General features: G+C 38.9%; 1 protein-coding gene across 2 annotated transcripts; it reads right to left on the reverse strand.

Moving 5' to 3' along the window:
• On the reverse strand, positions 1-26,403 carry LOC308620567 (small acidic protein). Of its 2 annotated transcripts, XM_081240254.1 has the most exons (5): positions 26,211-26,403; positions 21,221-21,304; positions 3,195-3,255; positions 1,354-1,463; positions 1-614 (listed from the first exon to the last, which is right to left on the reverse strand). In XM_081240254.1, the coding sequence occupies exons 1-5, from the start codon at positions 26,271-26,273 to the stop codon at positions 384-386; spliced, it is 549 nt and encodes a 182-aa protein (XP_081096380.1). In that variant the 5' UTR covers positions 26,274-26,403; the 3' UTR covers positions 1-383. The 2 variants fall into 2 exon arrangements, with proteins under 2 accessions (XP_081096380.1, XP_081096381.1); XM_081240255.1 differs by lacking the exon at positions 21,221-21,304.
• Between the last annotated feature and the right edge of the window lie 1,137 nt (positions 26,404-27,540).

Raw genomic sequence — 27,540 nt, forward strand, 5'->3', positions numbered from 1 at the left:
TCACAGTACCAGATAAACTTTTATAAGAGAAACATGAAGGAACAAAAAAAGATAAACAGCTACCACACAAAAAATAGTTTCCCCCGTAACTGTATTTGAAGGGGTAAAAAGGTAGTATTAGAAGTTTGATGATGCTAACATGAAAGGAAGTTGAGTATTGTATTTATTTCTTATTTTATACAACTCTTACTGTTTACAAAAATGGTTATAGTCATGCCCATAAAAGTGTAACCCATGGCATCTGAAAGCAAACACTCTTTGTAATTATTTAAAAGGGCCTTTTTAAAAATTATAATACAAAGGTCTGTGCTCTATAAGCAGTCCTCCACTGTGCATTATAACAATAAGGCTTACTTTTAATACAAAGACTAAGTGTTTGGGAGTTATGAGCCACTGGATTTAACAAACATCATCTTATAGTTGCTTTTTGCATCTTTTTTGTTTTTGGGATCCTCCACTTCATCAGGGTGCTCAGTAGCTTGGAGTTCTTCGGCAGATTCTTCTTTCTCTGACTCTGAATCACTTTCAGAGTCATCTGGACTTTCAGGATCAGGTGAATCATCATCATCATCATCATCTCCAGCCACATCACCTTCTCCATCATGATCGTCTACCTAAAAACATCAATCAACAGCTATTAAAATACATTATCCAGTACAAAAACTGGAAAAGACCCTAAAATTTTTGTCTCACTCCCTAGCCATTAAATTAACAGTTTAAGATCAGAGGCTGCCTAGGGAAGAAATGAGGACTCAGGCACCTCCATGTGTTTTTATACACTGGGACTTGAGTAGGATTTGGGTTTAAGAAAGGGCTCTGAAGACCACTCACCTTCTCCCCTCCCCCCTAGTTTGAAAATAATATATTATTATCTTCCTGATGGAAACAGTATGATTTTAAGTAAATAAGGCAAGTTAACCACTGATCCATGGGAATACTTAAACAGTTATCAATGTTTTTTGCATATTACATTACTTTGGAGTAATGGACCAATAGTTATTATATGAAAAGAGATGACGTAGGAAACAACCAAGAAAACTCTCCTGAACCGGTATTTACATGAAATATTTCATGTAACTTGTATGTTGTTCATGCCTAATTAAGGTGTGCCCTAATGATTATCTAAGCAGAATTTACATTAAGCTAGTATCAGAAAACATATTTCTAAAATTCTCAAAAATATCTATTCTCATTATCTACAAAGACCTAGTTTGGAATGTAAAAATATTTTAAGTAACTGCATAAAGAAAGCTTTCTACATAGGATTCTTGATTGCTAGAGTAATTTAACACAAATAAATGATAATCAAATTGGAAATTATCTTCCCACTTAATGAAAATACATAATTACTACCTCACTGAAGCCAAGTCCACAATGTCGTCGATATCTTCCTGATAATTTACTGTCCATACTTTGTTGATATTGAGACTCCAGTTCTTCATTAATTTTCTTGTCTTCTTCCCCTGTATGTCCAGTGTACTTTGATTATGTTTCAGTCAAATTAATAAAAATATTTGATTACACAAAAAACCCACAATACAGATGCTATTATATTCAGGGCTGATTTCTCTAACTGTGACTAATTTTACAGTGAATTTTGTGGATGGGTTTATAAACCATAGGTAGTTACCCAACAGATAAAATAATTGAAGGATGTATTCATGATTACTTCTTTAGTAACCAACCCCCTGAAGCACAAGTTGTTTATTAAAGATGAAAAACTTAATTTTTCCCATGTAATAATTCAAACCAGATACAGGAATCTCAGAACTGCTTAAATTTACATATTGTAAATATTAATTACTAAGAACTTTGGGCATCATGTTTTAGTTTATTTATAGTCTAATGATGGTTCTCCTGAAAGTTTCCTCCTAGTCATGTAGAAAAAATCCTCCAACAAACAAAAGCTTCTGTCTTTGAACAGAAATAATGAAAAGGCACAAAATTCTGTTCAGAGAATGGCTAAATAAAATGACCTTGGAATGGCTCCCCTTTATGCCTTTCTTTGCATATCAGTTTACTGCACCAACATAAACTTAGTTGTAATTTTATCATGCAACATTTGATATATAAATTATGTTAACATATATTCTGTTATATATGTTATGAAGCAGAATACTAAACAACCACCTATAAACTTAACACCCAAGAAGTAGAACATTACCAATACCATTGAAGCTTTCTGTACATGACATTTTAATTTGTAAATACAAGAAGAATTTCATATTTTAAAAGAATGAATGCAACAGTTAAATGTATTTCCATTCTGCCAAAGCTCAGGGACTCTTGCCTTTTGTAGCAGTGCAAATCAATTTGAAATAACTGTTCAACACCAGAAATATGAAACGCCTATTAATTTCTGATGTCTATCATCAGGGCCAATTTTATTTTATTTATTTATTTATATTTTTTTTTGCGGTACGCGGGCCTCTCACTGTTGTGGCCTCTCCCGTTGCGGAGCACAGGCTCCGGACGCGCAGGCTCAACGGCCACGGCTACACGGGCCCAGCCGCTCTGCGGCATGTGGGATCTTCCCGGACTGGGGCACGAACCCGTGTCCCCTGCATCGGCAGGCGGACTCTCAACCACTGCGCCACCAGGGAAGCCCCAGAGCCAATTTTAAATGGGATAAAACTTTACTTTTCAGCAGACTGAATTCAAATCCAAATTCTAATTCATTTTCAGTTTTTACTTTTAAAGTTTTTCCCCCAAAAATTAAAAGAAAAATTAATTTCTTCAGGCTTTCCAATGAGTCTATACTCTTCAAAGATATCAGAGCAAAACTCAGTGAATAAACTAAAAACCAGTATAATATGCCAACTATAACACTGTATATTAAATAATTTACAAAATACATGTAAACTCTAGATACTATAGTTGGCAAGATGAGGCATAAAACCTCACTACAATTAAAATACTACATGTTGTGAGTTAGTAAAAATGAAGACAGAAACTGGTCAGTTTCTTGGTTAGAATATCATATTGATGTATATATACTCAAATCTTTTATGAAAGTATATACTGTTAAATGATATACGTAACATGTTTACATATACTACATATATTTCTAATATTTGTTAATCACTAGAACTAATCAACAATTATACACGGAAGTTAGAATATCCCAAAATATGTACAAATATTTCATATTCCAAATTTAGCACCTCCACTTTAATTATATTTTACTTTCTTACCTGTTCGGAAGTGAGATGTGGATTTGTGATCTCCTATAACAAGACGACCAGTATGTTCTTTCTGTAAGAAGGCAGGAAATTTATTAGAATTTGAGACCACTAATTCAACATAATTATTAAGTGTCTACTATGTGCCTGACAATATTCCAGGCTTATGGGATACAGTGAAGAAAAAGAACTAAATTAAGATCCCTGTCTTTATGGAACTTACATTCTTGCAGGGATAGGGATGGCGGGGGGGACACAAAATCAGTAAGTAAATTACAGTATGTGTGAAGGCAGTGTAATTACAATAAGCCAAGCAGAGGAAGGGGATAGAAAGTATGTAGAGTTCAAGCTGGAATTTTAAATGGGATAGATAGCTAGAAAAGTGGATCAATCTAAACATTTTCTTTCCTAAAATGCCAGTTAAATGAGTTGCTTTAATTTTTCCACCTTCTCTTTCTGATGTCTCAGGCATATATCATGGAAAGAAAGCAAATGAGATTATTTAACTGAATAAAAATGAGATTTATAATGAACAAAGTGATCGAAATTTAAAATATAGAACATAAAAATAACCATTACTATTTAACATACCACAAATAGCTAGCTCATTACTTTTGACTACAATAAACACCCACTTTCAAACTATCAAAAAGCACAGAACTTAAAACAATCTAGTTCTATAAAACATAAAAATAAATCTGACTCAAAGTTACCAACTGATCAGCTTACATAATTACTCTCAATTTATCAGTTCCAATCCACTCTTCATGGTTCATACTTAGTTTTGAAACCAAGCATGAGCCCATGGGGCTCCTGGGCATGGAAGCCTTTCCGTGTCCCCAGTTTCTTGTTTATAGGGAACAGACTCCAGCCTCCATGACACTCCCTGAGTTCCAAAGGGCAGATTCGAACTGTTGCTTAACAGGGAAGGGAGGTGATGCAGAGACAAGGGAGGAGCAGTCAAGAAACAACAGTGTAGCCTTTGGATAGGGTCCTGGTTCTGCCTGAAGGGATACAGGTAACAATGAGTTCTTTACAGAATGAAAACCCCCAACAAATGTAAGATATTAGCATTCTTTATTCCAGATTAAAGGAACCAGAGAAGCTCTTCAAGAGACCATCTGAGGCCAGATTTAAGGAGTCACAGAAACTCATCAGACCACCTGAGGCCAGGCCCTGCACACACCCTGATCCTTATCAGCAACTCTTCCTTTGAACCACTGCTATAAAACTCCTCACCAAATCCCTCCGGGTCGGGACACACAGTTTTGAGAGGCACTGAGCATGCTGTGTCCCCCTTTGCCTGGCAGAGCAATAAAGCTGTTCTCTTCTACTTCATCCCAAACTCTGTCTCTGAGATTCAATTCCATACTGGTGCACAGAGGCCGAGTTTTCGGCATCAGTTTCACAAGGTAAAGAAATAAACTGTTCGGGAGACTGGCCAAGATGGCAGAGCAGAAAGATCTTGAGCTCACCTCCTCTCACGAGCACACGAAAATCACAACTATCTGCAAAACAGCTATCAATGAAAAAGACTGGAACCCACCAGGAAAGATCTTCTACAACTAAAGACATAAAGAAGGAACCACAACAACCTGGATATAATCAAATTCCATACCCCTTGGGGTGGGTGATCCACAAACTGGAGAATAATTACACTGCAGAGGTTCTCCTACAAGGAGTGAGAGTTCTGAGTCCGACATCAGGCTCCCCAGCCCAGGGGTCTGGTACCAGGAAGATGAGCCCCCAGAGCATTTGGCTTTGAAGGCCACTGGGTCTTAACTGCAGGAGCTCCACAGGACTGGGGGAAATACACTTCACTCTTCGAGGGAGCACACAAAATCTCACATGCACCCGGACACAGGGTAAAAGCAGTAATTTGATAGGCACCTGGGCCAGACCTACCTCCTAGTCTTGGAGAGTCTCCTGGAGACGCGGGGTGATGGGGGGACTGCAGCTCACCCTAGGGACACAGACACTGATGGCAGAATAATGGGGAACACTGTTGGTGGCTGACATCTTGGCTCATTAGTTCCAAGACCTTATCCCACCCAACAGTCTGTAGGTGCTAGTGCTGGGATGCCTCAGGCTAAACAACTAACTGGGCAGGGACACTGCCCCACCCCTCAGCAGACAGGCTGCCTAGAGACTTACTGAGCCCACAGCCACCTCAAGATATGCCCCCTAGACATGGCTCTGCCCATGAGAGGACTGAGACCCAGCTCCACCCACTAGTGGGCAGACACTAGCCCCTCCCTCCAGGAAGCCTGCACAAGCCTCTAGAGCAGCCTCACCACCCAGGGGGCAGACACCAGATGCAAGAAAAATATGATTCCCGCAGACTACGGACCAAGTCTGCCCACAGCAGGCCAGACCGTACCCGCTAGCAGGCCAACACAACCTTCAGGACACCCTGGACCCCATAATCAACTGTGTCAAGAACGACCTCCTAACCCCAAATCTTATATGTGCTCTGGGATCCAGGGGCCCTGCAGCCAGACTCCAGGAACTAGCTCTGACTGCCCACTTGCCCCCAGAATCTGGCTTAACCTGCCAATGGGTGGGCAACAGCCCCCGAGTCTTCATGAACCTGACTCTGACCACGCAGCCAGCACTAGCCTTGGGGCCCCCTAGGGTTCTGCAAGCAGCCACTTCATGACCAGGGCCTGCTGAACAGCAGCCAGCAGCATCCGCATGAGGCAGGGCCTGGCAACCAACCAGACTAGGGGCCAACCAAGCCCACCAGATCACTCACATAGTCAGGCCACCACAACAGAAGGACCCACACAGCCCTCTTAGGAGGAAACTCTAGAGCATATAGCTTGGGTGGCGAGAAGGGAGTGCACTGCTGGGATGCATAGGACACATCCTAGAGGGCCACTTCTCCAAAATCAAGAAATGTAACTAACCTACCACATACATAAAAATACAAATAACAACTTAGACAAAATGATGTGGCAGAGGAATATGTTCCAGATGAAGGAGCAAGATAAAACCCCAGAAGAACTAACTGGAGATAGGCAATCTACCTGAGAAGGAGTTCAGAATAATGATTGTAAAGATGACCAAAGAATTTGGGAGGAGAATGGATGCCAGAGCAAGAAGGTAGAAGTTTTTAACAAAGAGTTAGAAAATTTAAAGAACAACCAAACAGAGATGAAAAATACAATAACTGAAATGAAAAATACACTGGAAGGAATAAATAGCAGTCTGAGTGATACAGAAGAATGGATCAGTGAGCTGGAAGACAGAGTACTGGAAATCACTGCCACTGAACAGAAAAAAGAAAAAAGAAAGAAAAGAAATGAGGACAGTTTCAAAGACCTCTGGGACAACATCAAGCACACTAATATTAGCATTAAAGAGGTCCCAGAAAGAGAAAACAGAAAGAAAAAGCCTGAGGAAATATTTGAAGAGATAATAGCTGAAATATTCCTTAACCTGGGAAAGGAAACAGTCACTCAAGTCCAGGAAGTACAAAGAATCAAGGAACACACCAAGACACACTGTAATCAAGATGACAAAAATTAAAGATAAAAGAGAGAATATTAAAAGCAGCAAGGGAAAAGCAATAAATAACATACAAGGGAATTCCATAAGGCTATCAGCTGATTTTTCAACAGAAACTGCAAACTAGAAAGGAGTGCCACGATATATTTAAAGTGATGAAAGGGAAAAACCTACAAGCAAGAATACTCTACCTAGCAGAGCTCCTGTTCAGATTTGATGGAGAAATCAAAACTTTTACAGACAAATAAAAGCTAAAAGAATTCAGCATCACCAAGCTAGCTTTAGAACAAATGCTAAAGGAACTTATCTAGGTGAAAAAGAAAAGGCCACAACTAGAAACAAGAAAATTAAGAAATGAAAAAGCTCACAGATAAAGGCAAACATAAAGGTAGGAAATAATCCACATGCAAACTAGTAGGGAGGTTGACTGACAAAAGTAGAAAAATTATCTGTATCTACAATAAGCAGTTAAGGGATTCACAAAGCAATTAGATATAAAATATGATATCAAAAACAGTAATTGTGAGGGGAGGAGAGTACAAACGCAGGATTTCAAAAATGCATTTGTAATTAAGAGAGCAGCAACTTAAAACAATCACGTATACATATAGACTGCTCTACAAAAACCTCATGGTAACCACAAACTAAAAATCTGTAATAGATAGATATACACACAAAATTATCCACAACACTAGAGATAGTCATCAAATCACAAGAGAAGAGAACAAAAGGTGAAAGACCTACAAAAACAAATCGAAAACAATTTTGGGAGAGGGAGCTGTGTAGGAGGAAAGGTTCTCTAACCCTGGGAACCCCCTTCACCACCTGGGAAAAATCAGCCAGGACAGAAAGTGAGCTTCACTAGCTCAGAGGAGTGCAGCAACCGGCTCTAGGCAGGCAGAACAAAGAGAGACCAGCACTGATAGTCCTGGCCACCTCGCTCTACTTACTCCCCAGCCTGAGATGTGTGTCTGCTGGTGCGAGGGGGCTGGGTGCTAAAACTCAGGCTTTAGGGGACAGACCTGGGGAGAGGACTGGGGTTGACTGCATGGAGACAGCCAAAATGTATTGGAGTATGGCCCGGGCCACAAGGTGTGGGGAGGATAATGCCTGGGTCCACCACAGAAGCCCCACTGGTAATGTGCTCATGAAGGGAGGGTCAGGACCCCACCACAGCAGCCTCATTCTCCTTGTGCTCACAGTGGGCACGACTCTTGACTCTATGAGCTCTGCTAGTAGACAAGCCCTGGTGGTTGCCTACACACAGAGGTGGGGCTGAAATATGAGCTGTGTCCAGCCAGCAGCTTTGAGACTTTGGCAGATTTATGCCTCTGGTGCCTTTGTAAGCTCGGCACCTGGGGGACATCCAAGCAGATTATTGGTGTTTCTGTGATTAGGGAGGGTCCAGGGCTAATTCCATAGCTCCCATGGTGGGTCCAGGTGCCCGACTCAGGTGGGTCATGGTGCCTGACTTTGGCAGATGAGCACTGGTTGCTTTCTGATAACTGCGCCTGAGGGGCATCTGGGCCAACTGACTGCATTCCCACAGCTGAAGCGGGGCCGAGAGCAGTGCCAACCACAGTGTACTTTGTGAGTACTCATGACAGGTGACAGGAGACACCACAGAACATACTTTCCAGTGGACAGCTCCTGGGAGGAATACCCAGTGGCTCCTCTCCCAGTGGGAGCACTCTAGTCCCATCTACCTCACACGGCAGTTTAGCAACGGATCTGAGAGCTTTTACTCCAACACCTGGGGAGCAAACCCTGCCCCTGGCAGGGCTGTGACAGCTACAGAGCAAAGTGGAGGCCCCTGTTCAACATCCAGTGCAGGCTCCAGTCACCACAACACCAATCACACCCCTTATCATAAGGGCAAGCACACACTGAGGAAAGACATGGCAGTCATCCATACTAAAAACAGCTTTTGCACCAAAAATATTAGACTCATTTAGGCTACACAGGGACATTCCCACATAAAAACAGCCCTTTAAGACCACAGTAGATAACTGTTTCTCCTAAAGTCATAGAGTCAGAGAAACATAAGTAAAATGAAGAAACACAGGAACTGCTCCCAACTAAAAGAACAAGAGAAATCCCCTGGAAGTACAAACGATGAAACACCTCTCCAGTCTACTAGACCTCGAGTCCAAACAGAAGGTAATAAAAATACTAAAGGAATTAACAAAGACTATCAAAAGAAATGCAGATCACTGTAACAAGAAACTAGAACTATAAAGAGGAGCCAATTAATATAGAAAACTCATCTGTGGAGACAAAACTTGAGCTAAAGGCAATAAATAGCAAACTAAATAAGGCAGAAGAACAAATAAGTGGTCTGGAAGACAGAATAATGTAAAGCACCCAATCAGAAGAGCAGACAAAAAGACAAGTGGAAAAAAAAAAAGAAAGCAATATACGAGACTTGTGGGATAAAATAGAGCGAGTCAATCTACACATAACAGGATCCCAGAAGGAGAAGAAAGAAAAAAGGGGATTGACAACGCGTTTGAAGAAATTATGGCTGAAAACTTCCCAAACCAAAAGGAAACAGATATCCAGGTACAAGAAGAACAGAGAGTCCGAAACAAGATGAACCCAAGCAAACCTATACCATGACACCACGACATATTATAATTAAAATGGCAAAAGTTAAAGTGAGGATTCTAATGGCAGCAAGAGAAAAGAGTTACTTCCAAGGAAACCCTCATAAGTCTATCAGCTGACTTCTCTATAGAAACACTGCAGGACAGAAGGGAGTGGCAAGATATATTCAAAGTCCTAAAAGGGAAAAACCTGCAACCTAGGAATACTCTATGCAGCAAGATTATCATTTAGAATAGAAGGAGAGATAAAGAATTTCCCACACAAGTGAAAACTAAAAGAATACAGCAATACAAAACCTAAACAGACATTTCTCCTAAGAAGACATACAGATGGCCAATATGAAAAGATGTTTAACATCGCTAATTATTAGAGAAATGCAAATCAAAACTACAGTGAGGGATTACCTCACACCAGTCAAAACAGCTATCATCAAAAAATCCACAAACAGTAAATGCTGGAGAGGGTGTGGAGAGAAGGGAACCCTTCTACGCTGTTGGTGGGAATGTAAACTGGTACAGCCACTATGGAGAACAGTATGGAGGTTCCTTAAAAAACTAAAAATAGAGCTACCATATGACCCTGCAATCCCACTCCTGGGCATATATCCAGAGAAAAACATGGTCCGAAAGGATACATGCACCCCAATGTTCATTGCAGCACTGTTTACAATAGCCAAGACAGGGAAGCAACCTAATGCCCATCGACAGAGGAATGGATAAAGAAGATGTGGTACATGTAAACAATGGAGTATTACTCAGTCATTAAAAAGAAGGAAATAATGCCCTATTCAGCAACATGGATGGACCTAGAGACTGTCATACTGAGTGAAGTTAAGTCAGACAGAGAAAGAGAAATCTCATATGATACTGCAATGTGGTACACATATACAATGGAGTATTACTCAGCCATAAAAAAGAACAGAATAATGCCATTTGCAGCAATATGGATGGACCTAGAGAATATCATACTAAGTGAAGTAAGCCAGACAGAAAAAGACAAATATCATATGCTATCACTTATATGTGGAATCTAAAAAAAATGATACAAATGAACTTATTTACAAAACAGAAACAGACTCTCAGACTTTGAAAACAAACATATGGTTTCCAAAGGGGAAAGGTGGGAGGGGAGGAATAAATTAGGAATTTGGGATTAATATATACATGCTACTATATATAAAAATAGATAATCAACAAGGACCTACTGTATAGCACAGGGAACTCTACTCAACATTCTGTAATAAACTATATGGGAGAAGAACCTGAAAAAGAATAGATATATGTATATCTATAACTGAATCAGTTTGCTGTACACCCGAAACTAACACAACACTGTAAATCAACCTTACTCTAATATAAAAATTAAATTAAAATAAAATAAACAACAAAGTCCTAGTGTATAGTACAGGAACTATATTCAATATCTTGTAGTAAACTATAATGGAAAATAATATGAAAAAGAATATATATAAAGTACAGCAAAGTATCATTTTGCTGTAAGAAAAATGCCAGAAAGTAACACCACATTGTAACTGAACTATATTTCAATAAAAAATATATAAGCAAACAAAATGAGAAAAAACAGAAAACAAAAGCAGTTATAAGAGGAAAGTTAATAGCAATACAAGCTTACCTCAGGAAAGAAGATAAATCTCAAACAACCTAACCTTACACCTAAAGCAACTAGAGAGAAAGAAGAACAAATAAAACCCAAAGTTAATAGAAGGAAAGAAATCATAAAGACCAGAGCAGAAATAAGAAAACAATAGAAAAGATCAATGAAACTAAAAGCTTATCCTTTGAAAAAATAAACAAAATTGATAAACCTTTAGCCAGACTCATCAAGAAAATAAGGAAAGGGCTCAAATCAATATTAAAAATGAAAAAGGAGAAGTTACAACTGACATCACAGAAATACAAAGGATCATAAGAGACTACTACTACAACCAATTATACACCAGGAAAATGGACAACCTAGGAAAAATGGACAAATTCTTAGAAAGGTACCATCTCCCAAGACTGAACCAAGAAGAAATAGAAAATATGAAGGGACTAATAACAAGTATTGAAGTTGAAATGGTAATTTAAAAACTTCCAACGGACAAAAGACAAGGACCAGATGGCTTCACAGGGGAATTCCATCAAACATTTAGTGATGAGTTCACACCTATCCTTCTAAAACTTCCTGCAGAGGAAGGAACACTCCCAAAATCATTTTATGAGGCCACCATCACCCTGATACCAAAACCAGACAAAGATAACACAAAAAAAGAAAGTTACAGGCCAATATCACTGATGAACACAGACACACAAATCCTCAACAAAATACTAGCAAACCGAATCCAACAAAACATTAAAAAGATCATACACCATCATCAAGTGGGATTTATCCCAGGGATGCATGGATTTTTCAATATCTGCAAATCAATGTGTGATACACCACGTTAACAAACTGAATAATAAAAACCAAATGATCATCTTGTGAATGAGGAATGTGGCCTGCTATATCAGTAAACAAAGGATACTGTGGCCATCAAGCCAGCAGCCACCCCCAACTGTGCACCCTGAGGGGATTCAGGATGGTGAAAAGCATGAAACTGGCCCTAGATAGTTAGGGTGTATATCAAAGGAATGATTTCAATGAGTCCAGACTCTTCAATCTTCCCACACGTGGAAGTGTTAAATTCATTAACTTGACATGTTTGGTTTCCCATAATTAACAGTTTCTTTAATTAACAGTAATCCGTTGATGTTTCGACTACCTAGTTTTTGATGCCAAATGCGTATATATCCTGGCTCCTCCTTTACCTCTTTGGAGCAGTGCCTCAGAGCAATATGAGAGGCTGACTTAAGTCCTCGGGAAATCCGCCAAATAAAACATAATTCTCAACTTTTAGGTTGTGTATTTTTTTCAGTTGACAGTTTTGGTGACCAGGAAGGGACTCAGAGCAGACGTCTCTCCTTTGCCTGAACTCTAAAAGGAACTGGGGCCTTGGTACCAGCAGAGGCCTGTTGTGCCCATCCGGCTCCGCAGAGTGTCCAGATGAATTTGGGTGAGTCCCTCCTGGTTCTTGGATCTCCCGATTACTGGCTGATGATCCTGAGTTTTATTTGGCGGTGTCTAACAGGTACCTGGCTCCCCAGTTGAAAGATATTGGGGAGTGGCCCCTGCTAGTTGAAAGATACTAGGGGAGCCCAGTTGACAGACACTGGGAGAAAGTGTCCCCTACCTGAAAGATACTAGGGTAACTCAATTGAAAGACACCAGGATTTCCTCAGTTTGAAAGATACTGAGCAGTCTCAGCTGAACGGTTGGTTAGGTAAGAGGTTTACCTGACATTTTCCTCAAATTGGCTATCTTGACAAGAATGTGTCGGGATAAAAGTACACGAATAAAATTTTATGCCTGAGAAATTCAAGTTCAAATGGGAAACAGATTCTCTCAGAGAAATGAGGGGTGTCAGAAAGCCAACCTCCAACTAACTCTCCAGCCAGATTCATGTACGTACAGAGCTCATACCTGCAAGTAAATAAAGGAAATCTTGCCCTGAAAATGACTAAATGGAGCTCTTTTATTGTATACGCAGCTATGTTAGAAAAAGTTGGCTTCATAAAAACATATTTTCAGAATTCTAATGTTAAAAAAACAAAAGCCCTTCTAGGGGGAAGCTGCATTCCTCCTCCTGTGTCTTTGAGATGTAAATGTTTTGTCTGATCTTCAGGCCTTGTGTGTGTTTGTGTGTTTTAAGTTCTTGCCCTCTGTCATCCAAAAGGTACACATATGGTGTACATTTAGCAGCCAATCGAATAGACTGAGATTCTGAGCAGGCTTTTGTCTGAATTTTTGCCATCTTAACCTTCATTGCGTCAGCCTGTTTAGTGAGGGCCTTTACTTTCTTAGACTATTTTTGGGAGTAAACTTTCTGGATCTGTTTAGGTCACATCCTTCACACTCTCCTGTGGGGAAGCCTCTTGCATCCTATTGGTTTAAGTCACTATTAACATATATCTCATTAATGGCCAGATGACAGAGCCTTTAAATCGGAGAAACTTCTAAATTGGTAAATTTTTAGAGAACTCTCATTATAAACAGGTGTTTTATTGATATCTATGGGAAAAAAAATTAAAGGTGGGAAAAAAATATATAATGGTTAACTTAAGAACTCCCTTAGTTTAAAACAAACCAAAAAAACTGGTTTGGGAAACCTTATTGTGGTTTCTGCTTCCCCTCAATAGATCTTACAGATGCTAATAAAAACATCAGAATAATTAATATTAATTAGGTTGATTAACAGAAAAATAAGAGAAAAAACTAAAGGAAAAGTCTAGAGACTCTTTCCCCACAAGGTAAACTTTTTAAAGGAACATATCCCAAATGGATAAAGAAATCTTGAGATAAATGATTACTTTAAAATGCGATAAATAAAATGAATGTTAATGGGATTAAAACAAAACATTTTGATACATTACCTAAGGTTCAATGGGCCAAATGGAAACCCCTCTCCATTGTACTGGTACCCAACATTAAAGGACCCCAAGCAAGTCCGCTCTATTTACCCCTGTTTAAAATATATATATTTAAATGGTGGAAGAAAATTACACTGAGGTACCTGACCAACAATTACTTGGGGCAACAATTAGGCCAATTAATCAAGTTTACAAAAGGGCCTGAGTCAGTTGGCTCAACCCCTCACTGGGGACCCCAGAGCCTTTTATACGAAATAGATAAAATGGTCAAGAGAAAAAAAGAAAGGAAAGCTTCTAGGACTCCTTGTAATACCGAGACTCGTTGATTGGGTCCTAAGAGAAACTAACATCAAAGGTGTAAAAGTTGGCAGAATTGAGATGAAAGTTTATAAAAATTGGTATTTATGTTCACCAATCTACAGAATGCTAATGTAAAAGACAGTTCATAATTGCTTACTTAGTATTCAGTAGAAATCAAAGTTTCTAAGGGTTGAGAATTCTAATTTAAATACGAAATTAAAGCTACTAAAGCTACTACTAACTTATGAGGAACCCAAACATCAAAGCGATGAACATAACGAAACTGGTGGAAATGATTTTCAGCGCTTGATTTGGATATTCTGGCTATGTAGGCTATCTTCCATGTGGTGTAACGTTGACTGTTCTCAATCAATGTCTTGATTTGATTGCTGTCAACTTCAAATGGTCTACCTGACCATGGGGCACCGTACAGCGAGAAACCTCAAGCACAAAACTTTGCAAACCACTTTTGATACATTCAGTCAGTCACAGTACCTTCTCCATACACTGCACAAATCTTTTTTTGCGTTTTAGTTGCGTTTCTACCTTTCTTGAAATAATAAAGCATAATATGCCGAAGTTGTTGCTTTTTTTCTTCCATCTTCAATATTAAAATGGCTACACAAAAATTCACCAGTTTTGATAAAGTTTTTTTTTAAATGCATACTGATATGACAACTGTCACAATACAATCTAAGAAAATTGTTTCGAATGAAGTTAAAGACAACTAAGTGCTACTAGAGACAGCTTATGGAAAAACCAAACGAACTTTTTGGCCAACCCAATACTTGCAAAGCACTGCCAAGTAACTAGTGATGAACCTTATGTTATATTGTATGTACAAATGTCATTAATACAGATATTCCAAAATTTATATGAAATTACTAAAATCTGAGATAACGCTGATATAATGTTATCAATCATAATTCTAGTTATTATCGAAATATCCAAGTTCCTTGTCAACTGCATTGTAATCAGATCTTTAACCATGGCATTTTAAGTCCTGTCATTTATAAATAGTCATTGTTTTATTCTGATGCTTTTATAAAAGGAAGATCTTCAAGAAGATTCATAAAAAAGACTTTTTTTTTTTTTTTTTTTTTTTTTGTACGCGGGCCTCTCACTGTTGTGGCCTCTCCCCTTGCGGAGCACAGGCTCCGGACGCACAGGCTCAGCGGCCATGGCTCACGGGCCCAGCCGCTCCGCGGCATGTGGGATCTTCCCGGACCGGGGCACGAACTTGTGTCCCCTGCATCGGCAGGCGGACTCTCAACCACTGCGCCACCAGGGAAGCCCAAAAAGACTTTTTAACAAGTATAAGTTTCTGATAACTTTTAGATCATACCACTGAACTGGGTAAGAAATGACAAAACTCTAATGCAAAACCTGACTACTTCATCCAAATCAACAGGAATTACACGGGACTGAATGAATTTGTAAATATGATTTATAACTTTATGACTTTTTCATGGAAATATATTGGCTTTTCCTCTTTGTTTTCCAGAAAAACGTTTCCTCTATTATGCTATGACCTACAAGTTGATCAAGTATTCTTTTATAAACAAAAATAAAACATATTTTTTCCTCTCTACCTGATCCTTTCATATTTGGCTTCTCCACCTGGCTCTCCTATGGACTTGATGGTTTACTGGGACCAGATTACAACTAGTTATACTAATCACTGTTTTTTTTTGAATTTTATTTATTTTTTTATACAGCAGGTTCTTATTAGTTATCCATTAATCATTGTTTTAATTTGTTCTCTTTGTTCCTGAATTGTTTATGCTCTGTGTCTCTCTCTGCTGTACTATGACCTTATTAATGTTACTGACTATATTAATTATCCTGTCTAGTTTATAAGATTGTCTCTTACCCAATGTGTAACCAGGTCTCCAAAAAAATTAATGACGGCTAAAGGTCTTGAAACAGTTGATCATACTCATACTCACACACACACACACACACACACAAATATATATATATGTATATGAAAGACTCTACACAGGATAACTGTAACAGTACAACTCTCGGTATGGAAAGAAGCAACAAGAGAAAACATTTTCTAGATCATAGCAGACTAGTAAGATAGGTGATCCAGAGAATTCTAGATTATTAACAGGTCCTAATCCAAAAATTTGAGTGGCCTATCAACAGAATCTTTGCCTGATCTAGGAATGAGCCTTCCTAGCACTGTGGGACAAAATTGGTCATGAAATGCCTCCCAAACGTTGGTTGAATTTATGATCAAGGTGAAGCACTGTGAATGAAAAATGCTGCCCTATCAGTAAACAAAGGATGTTGCAGCCATCAAACCAGCAGCCATTGCAGCTACCCCCAACCGGGCACCCGGTGGGGATTCAGAATGGAGAAAAGAAGGATACTGGCCCTAGATAGTTAAGGTGCAAATCAAAGGAATGATTTCAATGAGTCCAGTCTTGCATCTTCCTACATGTAGAAAAGTGTTAAATTCATTAACTTGACATGTCTGGTTTCCCTTAACAGTTCCATTAATTAACAGTAATCTTTTGATGTTCCAACTATCCGGTTTTTATTGCAAAACTCCTATACATCCTGGTTCCTCCCTTACCTCTTTGGAGCAGTCCCTCAGAGCAATCTGAGAGGCTGTCTTCTGGGCTTAAGTCCTCAGAAAATCCGCCAAATAAAACACAATTCTCAACTTCTAGGTTGTGCACTTTTTCAGTTGACAATCTCAATAAATGCAGAAAAAGCTTTTGATGAAATTCAACATCCATTTATGATAAAAACTCTCCAGAAAGTGGGCATAGAGGGAACCTACCTCAACATAATAACGGCCATATATGACAAACCTACAGCTAACATCATACTTAATGGTGAAGAGCTAAAACCATTCCCTCTAAGATCAGGAACAAGACAAAGCTGCCCACTCTTGCCACTTTTATTCAGCATAGTATTGGAAATCCTAGGCACAGCAATCAGACAAGAAAAAGAAATAAAAGAAATCCAAATTGGAAAGGAAGAAGTAAAACTGTCACTGTTTGCAGATGACATGACACTATACATAGAAAATCCTAAAGATGCCACCAGAAAACTACCAGAGCTCATCAGTGAATTCAGTAAAGTTGCAGGATACAAAATTAATATACAGAAATTGGCTGCATTTCTATACAGTAACAATGAAATATGAGAAAGAGAAATTAAAGAAACAATCCCATTTACCATCACATCAGAAAGAAAAAAATACCTAGGAATAAACCTACCTAAGGTGGCAAAAGAACTGTACTGTGAAAACTATAAGATGCTAATAGAAGAAACTGAAGATGACACAAACAGATGGAAAGATACACCGTGTTCTTGAAGTGGAAGACTCTATATTGTTAAAGTGACTATACTTCCCAAGGCCATCTACAGATTCAATGCAGTCCCTATCAAATCACCAATGTCATTTTTCACAGAACTAGAACAAATAATTTTAAAATTTGTATGGCCCCAAATAGCCAAAACAATTTTAAGAACAGAGCTGGAGGAATCACAGTCCCTGGCCTCAGACTATACTACAAAGCTACAGTAATCAAATCTGTATGGTACTGGCATAAAAACAGACAGAGATTAATGGAACGGGATAGAAAGCCCAGAAATAACCCCATGCACTTATGGTCAATTAATCTACGATGAAAGAGGCAAGAATATACAATGGAGAAAAGACCACTAATTTCAAGAAGTGGTGCTTGGAAAACTGGACTACATGCATAAGAATGAAATTAGGACATCCTCTAACACCATATGCAAATATAAACTCAAAATGCATTAAAGACATAAATGTAAGACCATATACTACAAAACCCCTAGAGGAAAACACAGGCCAAACACTCTTTGACACAAATCGCAGCATTACTTTTTTGGATTCGTCTCCTAGAGTAATGGAAATAAAAAAAATAAACAAATGGAACCTAATTGAACTTAAAACCTTTTGCAGAGCAAAGGAAACCATAAGCAGAATGAAAAGACAACCTATGGAATGAGAGAAAATATTTGAAAATGATGCAACCAACAAGGCATTAATTTCCAAAATATACAAATAGTTCATATAGCTCAATACCCAAAACAAAACAAACAAAAACAACCCAACCCAATCAACATACAAGCAGAAGACCTAAATAGACATTTCTCCAAAGAAGACAAACAGATGGCCAACAGGCACATGAAACAATGCTCAACATCACTAATTACTAGAGAAATGCAAATCAAAACTACAAGGAGGTATCACCTCACACTGATCAGAATGGTCATCACCAAAAAGTCTACAAATAATAAATGCTGGAGGGGGGTGTGGAGAACAAGGATCCCTCCGATGCTGTTGGTGTGAATGTAAATTGGTGCGGCTACTATGGAAAACAGTATGGATGTTCCTTAAAAAACTAAGAGTTGGGCTTCCCTGGTGGCGCAGTGGTTGGGAGTCCGCCTGCCGATGCAGGGGGTGCGGGTTCGTGCCCCGGTCCGGGAGGATCCCATGTGCCACGGAGCGGCTGGGCCTGTGAGCCATGGCCGCTGGGCCTGCGCGTCCGGGGCCTGTGCTCCGCGACGGGAGAGGCCACAGCGGTGAGAGGCCCGCGTACCACAAAAAACAAAAATAAAAAAAACCCTAAGAGTTACCACATGATCCAGCCATCCCATTTCTGGCGGTATATCTAGAGAAAACTAACTCAAAAAGATATATGCATCCCAATGTTCATAGCAGCAGTATTTACAACAGCCAAGACATGGAAGCAACCTAAATGTCCATCAACAGGTGAATGGATAAAGAAGAAGCGGTACACACACACACACACACACACACACACACACACACACACACACACACACTGAAATACTACTCAGCCATAAAAAGGAATGAAATAATGCCGTTTGCAGCAACATGGATGGACCTAGAGAGTATCATACTAAGTGAACTCAGACAGAGAGACACAAATATTGTGATATCACTTATATGTGAAATCTAAAAATTATGATACAAATGAACTTATTTACAAAACAGAAACAGACTTACAGACATAGAAAACAAACTTATGGTTACCAAAGGGGAAAGGAGGTGGGAGGGATAAATTTGGAATTTTGGGTTAACAGAGACAAACTACTATATATATATATATATATATAATAGATAAACAACAAGGTCCTACTATATAGCACAGGGAACTATATTCAAGATCTTATAATAAACTATAATGGAAAAGAATCTGAAAAAGAATATCTATCTATATATATGCATAACTGAATCACTTCGCTGTATACCTGAAACTAATACAACATTGTAAATCAGTTATACCTCAATTAAGAAAAAAAAAAACTGAAAAAAGGGAAATTGTTCACTAAAACTGAGTGAAAGTGAGATTAAATTTGACTTTGCAAAGCAATCTTAACCAATTATCTGTGTATACAGTAAATAACAAATCACCCTATTGTGAAATCATGACGCATTCTCCATACCCAAAGATGATACTCCTGAAAAGGTTCAAGCATTAATGCTTATTGCCTTACATGTTATTAGCACAAAAGCAAATCAATAATTCAGTAGTTTGTTCCTTTAGATTGCAGAAGACACCTCATAACAAGATCTGAATATACATAATGGCATCAAGTTATTCTAAGATGATAGTATTATACTGGTCTATCATACTTTCTCAGTTGGTTCTCCCTGTGACCAATAAAATACTCAGTGGCTAGGATTAGGAATGTACTTTGGGGCCACAAAACAGCATAAATCTAAACAGCCTACGTAAAAGATCAAAGCTATGATCTTTGCCCTTGTTAGCAAAGAATTTAACGTATGCTATGCCCATTTATCGGCAGCCACATTTTTTTTAATTGTTCAATTTGTTCTCCACCCACCCCCACCCTGTTTTATTGAGATATAATTGACTACTGGTAGCTAAATTTCATACATTTTTGTTAGGGTGTTCTTCCTAGGTACTTAAATGTGATCCTACTACGTTGAGCATACCCTTAAACTATTACTTTATATATCCTTAGCAAAATCTTTTATTTGCATGAACCAAGAGAAACTTCAGACTACTTTCTATGACAAATCACAAATTATTGGGAAATCTGGATTAATGTGATATTATACAAATGCTTCCTTTGTATAGGTCTTAACATCTTACATGATCTCTCCCTATGCCCAAATCCACTGTTCTAGTCTGGCTAACTCTTAATCCCCTCAGATTCAGACCAATTCTATTTCTGGGAAGCTTTCTTGTGTTGCTAAGCCAGAGTGAGCTTCCCTTGCCTGTTGATTCCACAGCATTATGTGCATAGCTCTTCCATAGCAATTATAATTCTATATTGTTATTATCTGGTTTCCTCCAGCACATGATAGCTCCAAACTTATGTTACTGATCTATGTGACCACCTACCCAGGACCTAGTACCGTGCCTGGCATGTAGTAGATAGTCAATAGCTGTTGGTAAAATGCATTCCCATATAAATAACAAAAACAAAGGGCAGAACTTATTTCTAAAGAGCTTAAAAGAGAAAAAAGTTTTCCTTTTTCTTCCACATCAGGTCTGCAGAAAGATTACTGGGACAGTGTTAGGAAAATAAATGTACTTGCTTACAAAAAAAATCAGTATTTAGAGATCACTGTATTTGCATGTAAAAATTAATTGCTAGGAACAAGAGTTTTTTCCAACAGGTGATGTTTCTGGTACCTATATTTTATATCTTCTGTTACGTTAATCGAACTGAAAAAGATTTCAGAATATATTGAACATTTTTAAAATTAAGTTTTTGACAAAGGCTATTCCCTTGGCTACTACTTCAAGGGCTGGAAGGAGCTATAAAATATGAAAGACCTACCAAATGGTCTTTCCAGAAGTACCTTGTATCAAATTATCAGGCTAACAGATGGCAAATCATGAACTTTCATGTTTTCTTTCTTCCACAGGAGTCTCCTCAAACCAAATTTTTTCTCTATGCAGTCTCTAAACATTACCACCCAGTGGCACTGAGAATCCTAGAAGCAGCTCAGTGAGGTCAGCTATATTTCCGAAAGCCTAAAGTAGTCATGCAGAACAGTAAAATGGGATCCAAGTGTATTAACTCCTTCTCACTTAACATACATAAAAAAGGGCATTATTTGCACAGAAAAGATAAAAACGTATTCTGTCTGATGCTTACCTTTCCTGCACCCATAAGTCTCAAGAACTTTTGTTTTCTTTCTTCATTACCTAAGTCTGCTGCCTCCCAATTGCTAGATCCAAGCTGGAAAAGAAATTAGCCAATTAATCTTTTTTGCATAGTAACAAATATTTAAAAATTTAAAGTCTACCAGTAAATCCCAAGCTTTTTCCCCCTGTCAGTTTTCACTATAAACTGGACTCACTCTTGCTTAGGAAGTTAAGCATATGAATAATATCCGAATTAGAATATACTCCTTTTCTGTTACCTTAAGGGAAAGTCCTGTAGTTCTTTTGCAGCCAGAGATCTGGTTTTCAAATGTTTATACTATAAGAATTACCTGGAGGGCTGGTTAAAACACAAACTGCTGAGCTACACCTCAAGAGTTTCAGACTTAGCAGGTCTGGGGTGGGGCTTGAAGATTTATTTCACTTCTAACAAATTCCTAAGAGATGCTGATGCTGCTGATGTAGGGTACCACACTTCGAGACCTACTGCCTTAGAGCCTTGCAGGGCCCTAGGGTACCTAAAACTTTGCACCCAGAAGGCTGCTACAGCTGTTAACTGAACTTAAAACTCTGGCTATATTGATATTCTAAAGAACAGTACAATATCAGAGTCAACTGGACCCAATTTTAGTTTCTTTTTTGAACAGTTTCCTTATTGTAAGGACTGATGTGTGAGCACTTTTTCTTTTTTTTTAAATATTTATTTGGTTGGGCCCAGTCTTAGTTGTGGCAGGCTGCCTCCTTAGCTACTGCATGCAAACTCTTAGTTGTGGCATGCATGTGGAATCTAGTTCCCTGACCAGGGATTAAACCCAGGCCCCGGGCACTGGGAGCGCAGAGTCTTAACCACTGTGCCACCAGAGAAGTCCCTGTTAGGACTTTTATTCTTACTTAAATGTCTTCCAAAGAACAAAGAGAAAATTTACTAAATTTTTTTTAAAAAAAGAATAGACTAAAACTCATTCTATCTTGTAATTATCAGATGGGTCTATTGAACCCTTTTATAAATCTAATATATATTATGGAATCCTAGTGATATTTTCCCCTACATATTGAAACAAATTTAAGAATTATTTCATTATAATCCATTAATCATTCCCAAATATGCTAAAAATGACTAAAATAATAAGATAGAAAAAGTGGCAGAAAAGTTTTCTCATCGTGTTGTCCAAAGTGCTGCATCATCTTTCAAGAAGACATCACCCCTCCGTTGTATGCTTCTAGCTCTCTTTGGACCCAGTTGAAAATTTTAGTTTCTACTCATAATGACAACCGAGTAAAAAACTGAAAACTGACAGGAGGCATTTCACAATTATTAGACGAATAACAAGGTGAATGCAAAATGACAGGTACTGTCTAAACTAATGATAATGGCAAACTTAACTGCAATTAAACTATGAGTTTTTGGATGATGAAATACTAGATAACTTTTCTCCAACCGGGAGTCAATGAGAGACAAAAAAACAAAAAAATATGGTACTTTCATCTAGAAAGCCATTCAACAGGAAGAACTTCATCTTGCAATATTTTGCAATATTGCTACAACAGCCTGGACCATCCCGTTTTTCTAAAGAGGTATGTGACTATTTAATATCGTCTTTTATGATATTTGTACACCAAAATTTACTTGATATGGTTTTTAAGTGGACAAGTGCTGAGGGCAGGTGACTAGAAGGAATATAGAAATGAAAACATTCATTGGATTGATCATTCTAATTGAGTTTATAATCTAAAAATGAAAATGTTTTGCAATTATAGAGCAAAGAAGACAAACCCCGTTTGACACAAAACAATGAGCAATGAAAACGCTTCAAAAAAATTCTTCAAGTATCATATTTTGATGATGCAAATCCAAGAAGTAAAATAAAGCTAAAATCTATTAGAAACAGACTTGAAATCTGAAATTATATGTTTCAGTTTCACACATGACAACTGATAAGCTGTTAGCTATATTCAGAGAATGCTAAACATTTTGCATATATATATATGGGGGGGGAGAGAAATCAAGAAAACTAGGTTTGCTATGGTTAAGTTCATATCAAAATTTCTAATAAAGTTGTTTTTACTATCCTTTTATTCTTCTGAATATTATTCATAAAAGACTAATAGAATAATATATATATCAAACAATGATGACCATCCCTCCTGGGCATATGAGAGTTGAAGTATTTGTACCATACTGGACACCCATTTATGGTTATTCCTTTTGTCTACCTAAGTTCCAAATCTCTACTTCTTTCCATTTGACAGTTCATATTTTTTCATAGACTAGTTAGTTCTTAACTGTTTCTGGCTCAATACAGTTAAAACAAAACAAAACAAAAAACCAAAAAACAAAGTACCAGTGAAGCTTAAGTTCTGATTCTCACTAAATCACTGTTCCCTGGACCTGGCATAGCGTAGCAAGTACCTTGCTCAAGTGCTGCATTCTAAAAAGCACATGGGTGCCTGATACATTCTTAGAGATTCTCCACCAGTTACTAAAATTAACCTCCCCATTCCTCTTACTTCCTGAAAGATAGCTTTCAATTCTCTCCTCCAATCAAACCAATGAAACCATTTTTAAGTTGGCTTCATCCTTAATACCCTTATTATAGAACAGCTTATTGTTTCTTATTATAGAAACAGTCAATTTACCTCCTCCTCAATACACACTGTAGCAACTATTAGAATTTATTTCTACCATTGTCAGCATTTTCCTACAACTGGATTCAATGATTTGTTACCCCCATTAAATGTGTGAGGTCAGTGGGCAAAGAAAACTTTGATTATCTTTTACATGCAGAGGTTCATTAGAAATTGCTGACCAAGTACACACTATAATTGGTTGATTTTCTAAACGTAGACATATATTTAAAAAACTTAAATATATAATATTCTGGGGCTTCCCTGGTGGCGCAGTGGTTAAGAATCCGCCTGCCAATGCAGGGGACACGGGTTCGAGCCCTGGTCTGGGAAGATCCCACATGCCGTGGGGCAAGTAAGCCCGTGCGCCACAACTACTGAGCCTGCGCTCTAGAGCTCGTGAGCCACAACTACTGAAGCCTGCGCCCCTTAGAGCCTGTGCTCTGCAACAAGAGAAGCCACTGCAATGAGAAGCCCTTGCACCGCAACGCTCGCCACAACTAGAGAAAGCCCCCGCACAGCAACGAAGACCCAACGTAGCCAATCAATCAATCAATCAATAAATAAAATCTATTTAAAAAATATATATTATACTTAAAAGATTAAAAACACAAGCACTTAAAGATAACTCCCAATTACCAACAAAAATAAAATTAATATTAAAGAAACTGACAAAAAAATAAAATCACTGTCAAGGGACAAGTTACTACTGTATTGCACTAAAATATAGAATTAGCAACATAATCCTTTTCAGATAATGTGTGAAGGTCCTAGGACCTAATCTTGAATTGCAACTGTAACCACCTCTTTCAAAGAGAATGCTTATAGGATTGGAAAAGGTCTTAAAGGTCTTCTAGTTTAAAGTGATCCCATCAAAAGCTGTAGAGATTTAATTACTTAATCCCTTTAACTTTGTTAAATTACCTAATATCACCTAGAGTTTTGTGTCAAACTAAAAGATTATTTTTTTGATTCTAGCAAAACAGGTGCTTGACATTCTAGCAATCAAGTCACAGTTAAATACCAGGAGGAAAACAATGTAATAGCTTTTAAAAGGGCACCCAGGTTACTCAAAAGTCTAGATACATTCCTGGTAGGTACTGGCCTACCATATTAACAAGAAAGTTCTCAAAGCCAGTTGTAGGGAGGAACAGCGGGGAATGAATAAATCTCACTATATAACTATTTATCTCCAAATCTTTACTGATTACTAATCTTTCTGCACAGCTAAAATCAATTTCAGTAAAGAGCCTTACTATTCTGGACCTAACCCCACCACTTACCCAAAGAGGGATGAGTCTTAACATCATCTCATTGCTACAACTGATGCACTAACAGTGTTGTGAGCTTTTTATGGTTCGCAAAGTAAAATATTATGAAAGGCACTCAACTGCACTATAGAAAATAAACTCTACACATTCAGAAATTGACAGCACTTTAAACAACCTAAAGAAAACTAGATGTCCTCCTTTCATCACTCTTAACTATGACCTCTCCATCGCCCCCCCCCCATTTCCCCATCAACGTTTCCATGGCATTTATCCATTGTATGAAGGACCTAGTTTTACGTTTACTGGTTACTGCAGCGTCCATGACACCGCGCTAGGAACTAGTACAAATACACAAAAGGCCTAGGATAAACACCAGTTATTCATCTTTGAATTCCCAACACCTGGCACAGCAGTAAATATTTAATGGTTTACTTTAAGGAATGAATGCTTTGCAATTTAAACTGGCAACTGTAGGGGGAGGGAGGAGAGGGAAGAGAGGTACTTGACATCGAAACGGGCTTCTACGTCTCAACGTCTTAGGCCTCAGCATGGTGCGCCAGTACCAAATTATTCCCCTGGTACCATTTTTCCGTTCAGTATTTTCTTGGTTTACTCTTAATAGTACAGTTAAGTTTAACTCTTAATAGTACATTGCAAAAATAATCCCGGCCAGAAAAATCTGTCCAAATTTGCATGAACATCTTGACTTTATCACAGGAGCATTTTAAGCCTAAAACAGGAATCTTGCCGTTTCTACTGAATAGAAAGGCCCCATAAAGAAGCTTCATCAGCCCCCGAACAGGCAAACATGGTCCCTTGACTAAGCTCTTCCACTTCTCAACCATTCAGGATTTCCTTCCTCGATTCCCCTTCCTACGCAGGCCTCCGGCTCTTAGCGTGCGGACCTCTTCAAACATTCCAACTCAAATTAAGAAAAAGGTATATTTCCCATTCTTCTGGGTCCTCCCCCTCGGCCCTCCCCCTTCAGGTCACCTCAGGCGCTTCCTCCGTCTTCATTCACCCTTCCCGGCCTACCCCAGCCTTTAGTAGGCCTCAACCCTCCACCACTCCGCCATTGTTATTTACATCGTCGTCTGGGGAGGCTGAACGCTTCACCCCGTGTGGATGGGACTCTCTGGCAGCACTCATCGTTGCGGAGACCCCAACGGGAAATGCCGAACCCACTCGCCGTTCTCCTCAGCCGCGGCGCCAGCAGCCTGCAGTTTGCCACCCGCACAAGCAGCGCCACTCCACAACGCAGAGCCTCTCCGGGTCTTCTCCGCCACTGTCGTCACCGCCGCGTGCGCTCTCCACCCCGGAGCGCTCTGGGAGTTGTAGTTTTCTGGTTCACCACATACCGCCTGAACAAAGGAGACGGAGGGTTGACTAAAACTACAAATCCCAGGAAGCCCAGCGGCGCAGCTCGCGCTGTGTGGCGGGAGTGCCCGCCGAAGCTGCGTCTTCCTCGGCTGGTGGAGGGAGGTTTTTCGCGGGTGGATATGGCGGTGAGCCTGGGGCTCAAGCTTCGTCGCTACAGAAAGAGGCTTAGGCTGGGTTTTCGCATTTCCCTGTGAGACGCTGCCCCACTGACAAATGCATTCGTTATAGTTAAGCACCTAGGTTTAAAGGTAATGTTTAATGCTTATTGAACCTCACGAGTACAGTCACCGCAAGACAAAAACCTTTCAGAAAAAAATATGGCTCCTACCGTTTCCACCGTGGTGTTCTCTATTGCTCGTAGGTGATTTCTAAATCGGTGGGGCAGCTTTTAAAACACTCCCGACAAACGTTTTCCCGCTTTCTCATTTTCACTTAAATGAGTTCATATTGGTGTTAAATGCCAGTTAATTGGCCATTATTGTAACTAGGGTTCATACGAGGGAATCCTGTAAGCTTTCCACGCGGTTTTATGTGAAGTGGGAGTGACCCTCTTCAACCTCGCTGCTGGTATGTAGGCTTTGTAATTTGGGGGCCTTAGCAAAGTGAAGTCCATCTCTGCGAACAAGCCCTGTATCTTTTTCTTTTCTAAGAAATATTTACTTTAAAAAAATTGAGGTGAAATTCTCATTATACAAAATTAACCATTTTAAAGTGTACAGTTAAGTAGCACTTAATACATAAACAGTGCTGTGCAACCGTTACCTCTTCCTAGTTCCAAGACATTTTCATCACCCCAAAAGGAACTGTCAATACCCATTAAGCAGACCTTCCCCCTTCTCCCCTCCCCCCACCAACCACTGTCAGAAAGAAAGCACTGAATCTATAGGTGTTACTAGGATACTGGAGTTTAATTCATGGAGTGTCAAAGTATCTGAAGTTTTAACTAGGCCTGAACCTGAACCTCCTTTTTCCTTACTTATTCTGAAGCTTTCTGACCTTGTTCAGAATTTTAATTTTGTTTTAAAACAAAAGTAAG

Source organism: Mesoplodon bidens, assembly GCF_964165515.1.
Source record: "Mesoplodon bidens genome assembly, chromosome: 7".
Lineage (NCBI taxonomy): Eukaryota > Metazoa > Chordata > Mammalia > Artiodactyla > Ziphiidae > Mesoplodon > Mesoplodon bidens.